Raw genomic sequence first — 5,719 nt, 5'->3', positions numbered from 1 at the left:
CTGTAGCCTATGGTCCAGTATATTTTAACACACAACAAAATTTGCAACTATCTTTGACTGATGTGAATATTCTTGATGCCTTGACTTTAAATATAAAAACTCATGGTTATAATTATGCCCCTGGTTCTGAGTTAATTTGTCTTTCTTATAGAACTTTTTACAAATTATTGTCTACTTTGAACCCAAGATGCAAACTGATAGATGATGCATCAAATCAAACCTTATTGGTCGAAACAAGCTCTGCAAAAATCCAAGGTCACCACGAGGAGACCTATAAGATGAGATGAAATTGAATTTCCCAAACCATGGATCATAAATTTGGATATTTCTCCAAATCAAGTCACGGATGATGTGACAAACTCTGAGTTATCCCATGTAACACAGAATCCAGATGGAAGGATTTGTCTTGAATTTGACAACAAATCAAAGGTTTATAACCAACATTCCTTTTCTATGCCAAAATTATTGTCTGATATGCATCATAAATCTCCTATTGAACCAGTTTATGGTCCAGCTAGGAATCGTGCAACATCTTTACATACTATTGATTCTGCATCTATACCTGCATCTACATGCTTTGTAGAAAAAATTAAAATCAATCCAAAAACAAATATTGTTTAAGATAGTGATGATATCTCTGATACGGATAACCCTACTCCTTCTGAAATGAAGTTTGATGTTAACAATGTTTACTATGATTCCACACCAAATTGATTTTATTCCTGGTTACCAGGAAAAGAGTTATATTAAAAAAGAATTTTTTAATAAAAAATGGAATCTATTTAGAATTTAGTTCTTTGAGACTTATAGTCCAGACAAACTAAATAATATTTCTCCAGAATTTTAGGAGATGTGTGCATTGCATAATCAGATTCTGTGCTTTGTGCCATGGTTTATAACCATATATTTGCCATTATATACTAAGGTGTTGGAAAGATCTTATATAGATACGAGTGGTAATATTCTTCAAACTATTTACCCTCCCCAATCACCTTTTGTATTGCCTAATAATACTGGTATTACTTTTTCTGCATTTTAAAAATTCATTGATAACAAAATTGTTAAAGTAACTGTTGCAGTAATAAATAATCTGATTGCTTAGAACAATTATTTGAGTCTTTATGTGAAAGTTTTGGGAGAAAATATTTCTTATGTTGATGAAAAACTTGATGAATTGATTGAGATGGTAAAAAAGCTTAGTGTTAGTCCAAAGTCATCTGATATTGCTTCCACTTTTGAAATTAAGAAGGAAGACCTGACAACTAGGCCTTGTATTTAGAGACATCTAGATATTGAGGGATTTGAAAAATGGTCTCCCATAGAAGAATTAGAAAAATTACTCAATAAAAAGTATTTTGGTTTAAATATCTAACCCATTGATTTGTCTAATGCCTTTGTTGTTAGGATAGAATCTACTCTATATACGGGAACTGAAATCTACTCTAAACTTAATAATCTCAAAGGTATGGATAGGAAGAAACCGGGTAAAATAATGCTGATATACCCCACATAACTTCTAACTATTATCTGCGTCCAACTTTTTAATATTTTCTGATAGAGGAAAGAGATTGGAATTAGACTAATACGTCGTATAGCGGAGAAGCAATTTATGAATGAAACTTGTATGGCTTATCTAAAAGACAATTATATGTCCTTATTCATCGAATGTTAATGTATTCTACTATAGCGAAAGCTACTACATCTGCCAAAAATCGTCAAAGACAAACAGATGAAACTATTTATAAATGATTATTGTTGGTTTTACTGGCCAACTTCGTGGCTTGTGGGATAATTTCTTGGATAATGATAAAAGAAATGCTATATTCAAAGCTAGGAATTCTATCGAAGGTGTTAATAACCTAGGAAGAGCATTACCTGCGAATAGAGAAGATGTTGTTTATACTCTTATGCTTACTATTATTAAGCATTTTAGTGGTAGATTTACCAATCAATATGAGAATAATTGAACACTCTTAAATGGTCTTAGATGTACGACCTTAGGAGAATTTAGATGGTGTAAAGATACCTTTCTAAGAAGGGTCATGGATTTACCCAAAAGTAAGTATACACATTGGAAGGCGAATTTCATATATGGTCTTCCTTCTCAATTTGCTGAAAGGGTTAGAAAAGAGCTTACGGGATCGGGTTCCTATAATGAAATATCCTATGAAAATTTTACCTATGGTCAGCTGATAGTAGCCTGTACTCAGCAAGGTTTAGCTTTGTGCAATGAGTTAAAATTGGCTAGGAAAATTAAGCTTGATAAGCTTAAAGAAAGATCCCAATTAGGAGATTTTTGTGAGCAATTTGATATGGATAAATCGGATTCTACTTCTCAGGAAAAAGGTCAAAGATATTCTAAGTTTGATAAACCCTATAAGAAGAAGAGATCTAGGCATTGATCCAAAGAATATCATAAGATTCGTAAAGCTCAGCATAAGTCCACCAGATTTACAAAAAATAGGTCTAAGTGCGATCTCGCCAAAATTAAGTGTTACAGATGTGGTAACTTTGGGCATATAGCTCCTAATTGCAAGCTCCAAAAGCTTAAGTCTTTAGGTTTTGCTGATGATATTCATGATCAAGTTTATGATTTGTTATATACTTCTAGTTCTGAGTCCAATTATAATTGTGATTTTAAATCTCAAAATGATGTTGAATTACCTAATTCATCTGATAGTGATCATGCTAATAAATGTACTGACTGCAATAGTGATAATTGTGTTTGTGATAAAACTTTTTATAAATTGCAATCACAGTTGAAGATTTAGATTTGAATGTTCAAACCCTCATTGCTGATAGCGTTCTTGAGTTATTAAAAGAAGTTTTCGATGAAAAACTTAGTGAAAAAATTATTACTATTGCTACTAGAAAATCTGCTGATAGCGTCCCTAGTACTTCTAAAATTGCTGATAGCACTTATACTTCTCGGAGTACTGATAATGATTATTACATGCCTTATTATTTAGCTGAGATTAATAGACTCCTTGCTATAAGTCAATTATCTGACAAAGGTACATCTTTAAATGATTTAAAAATTGAGGTTGAAAACCTGAAAAAAGAGATTATATCTCTGAAGCAAAACCAAATGATTTGTGATCACAAGATTATAAAAATTGAGAAAGATATATCTCACAATGATGTTTCTTCCAAAGGAAAGGAAAAAATGTCCAATATAGAAAAAGAGGATATTTTATAAAATTTAGATGTAAAAAATGATTATTTTTTGGGAATGATGCAAATTGTTACAGCTCATAAATGGTATAGAAATTGCACTATATTAATTGATAATGATTTCTCTGTAACTAATATTGCCATGATTGATAGTGGAGCTGATGTTAGTTGCATTCAAGAAGGTTTTATTCCAACCAGATATTTTCAAAAGACTACACATATTGTTAAGTCTGCATCTGGTCATTCTCTTGATATTAATTATAAACTTCCTAATGCATATATTTGCCGAAATAAGGTTTGCATTCCGTATTTCTTCTTTTTGGAAAAAAATCAATTATATCCCTTAATTATACTGGGCATCCCTTTTATAAATGCTATTTATCCTTATACTCAATTAAAGGATTTACTGCTACTTATAAAAATAAGGAAATATCTTTCCCTTTTGTTACAGATTTAGTAACTAGGGATATAAATGCTTTAATTGATATGTAGCAAAGACATGTGAACTTTTTACAGCTTGAAATTTTTAGCATGAATAAAGGTGATACTATGAAATCTGCTAAGATACAGAGAAAATAAAAATGATCTCCGAACAAATGATTGTTGATATATGTGCCGATCACCCCAATTCTTTTTGGAATCATAAATAACATATTGTAACTCTTCCATATGAAGATGATTTCTACGAGGACAAGATCCCAATGAAATCAAGACCCTGCCAAATGAATGCAGAGTTTGTTGAATTCTACAAGAAAGAGATTGATAATCTCTTACAAAAGGGTCTAATAAAACATTTTAAATCACCATGGTCTTGTACTGTGTTTTATGTAAATAATGTGGCTGAAAAAGAACGTGGTATGCCAAGGTTAGTAATTAATTATAAACCTCTTAATAAATGTTTGAAATGTATTAGATACCCTATTCCAAATAAAATAGATTTATTGTCCAGATTATTTGATGCCAATATATTTTCTAAATTTGATTTAAAATCTGGTTATTGGAAAATTCAGATATTTAGAGAGCACACTTATAGAACTACTTTCAATGTCCTATTCGGTTAATTTGAATGGAATGTGATGCCTTTTAGATTTAAAAATGCTCATTCTGAATTCCAGAAAATAATGAATGACATTTTCAATCCACATATGGATTTCATTATTATTTATATTGACGATATTCTGGTGTTTTCAAAAACTTTAGAATTACATGTTAAACATCTTGATATATTTAAGAAGATTGTGATACAAAATGGTTTGGTAATATCTAAACCAAAATTGAGTTTGTTCCAGACAAGTATTAGATTTTTAGGTCATAATATTTGTCAAGGGAAGATAGTCCCTATTCAGTGTTCTATTGATTTTGCTGATAAGTTTCTTAATGTTATCATTGATTAAACCCGATTGCAAAGATTCTTAGGGAGTTAGAATTATATATCCCCATTTTATAAGAATTTGTCAATAAATTTAGCTCCCTTATATGATAGATTAAAAAAGGGCTTTCAAGGTCCCTGGACTGATAGCCATACAAACCTTGTAAAACGCATTAAGCAACGTGTAAAATCTTTGCCTTGCTTAACTTTAACAAACCCTGCTATGCTAAAAAATATTGTAACTGATGCCTCTAATGTTGGTTATGGAGGAATGCTTAAACAAGTGAATCCCCATAATAATATTGACGAATTGATACGATTTCATTCCGAGAAATGGACTGATAGTCAAAAGAAGTATGCAATGGTTGCACATGAAATGTTAACCATTGTTAAATGCATTCTTAGTTTCAGGACGATTGATATAATCAAATTTTTTTTATTTAAACTGATGCTCAATTGGTGAAGTATATGTTTGACAAAGATTTTAAACATGATGCTTCAAAATTAATATTTGCAAGGTGGCAAGCTCAATTAGCCCCTTTTGATTTTGAAATTCCGTATAAAAAGAGAATTGATAATTCTCTGCCTGATTTCTTATCTAAAGTATACGCAAGTGAAAATTGAATTTTTATACTCATTTCCTCTCTACAAAATGATAACCACTATTACAAAGGCAATCTTTTTGAACGCAGATATGCATATGTTTATTCTTGAAAAGATCATACATTCAATAATTGAAGATGAATTCACTATCTTTAATTATAAAGAAATTAGAGACGAAATTAATTGGATTGATATTGATTTATTTGACTAATATATTATGTGCAGCATGACTACAGATCCACCTTGGCAAATGGCTAGAGAAAAAGGTTTAGGTAGAGGAAGATACTCCTTTTCTGGGGGAAGATCCACCTCTCATTATCACAGCCTCAGACATCATGTACTTCATCATCAAATAACATCATCAAATAACCCAGTGATACGAAGGGGAAATATGAGTTTGATAAATTCCAACATTCCATAGATAGGCGAATCTTCTTCACAATCGATCTATCTATAAGATATTCCGGATGATCATCCATTATATGGACAATTGCATTCATATTTAACTACAAAGCAAGTAGATACGTTTGCTAACATTTCTAAAGAAAATGCTGATAGCAGACCATATGAACT

General features: G+C 31.0%; 1 protein-coding gene across 1 annotated transcript; it reads left to right on the top strand.

Annotated features, from left to right (window-relative positions):
• Positions 1–2,042: 2,042 nt before the first annotated feature.
• On the top strand, positions 2,043–3,199 carry LOC124897947. Its single transcript, XM_047411569.1, has 2 exons — positions 2,043–2,346; positions 2,760–3,199. The coding sequence occupies exons 1-2, from the start codon at positions 2,043–2,045 to the stop codon at positions 3,197–3,199; spliced, it is 744 nt and encodes a 247-aa protein (XP_047267525.1).
• Positions 3,200–5,719: the final 2,520 nt, after the last annotated feature.

This window comes from Capsicum annuum, chromosome 4 (genome assembly GCF_002878395.1).
Source record: "Capsicum annuum cultivar UCD-10X-F1 chromosome 4, UCD10Xv1.1, whole genome shotgun sequence".
Taxonomy (NCBI): Eukaryota; Viridiplantae; Streptophyta; class Magnoliopsida; order Solanales; family Solanaceae; genus Capsicum; species Capsicum annuum.
The sequence above is the reverse complement of the archived record's forward strand: the minus strand, read 5'-3'. Positions and strand labels throughout refer to the sequence as shown.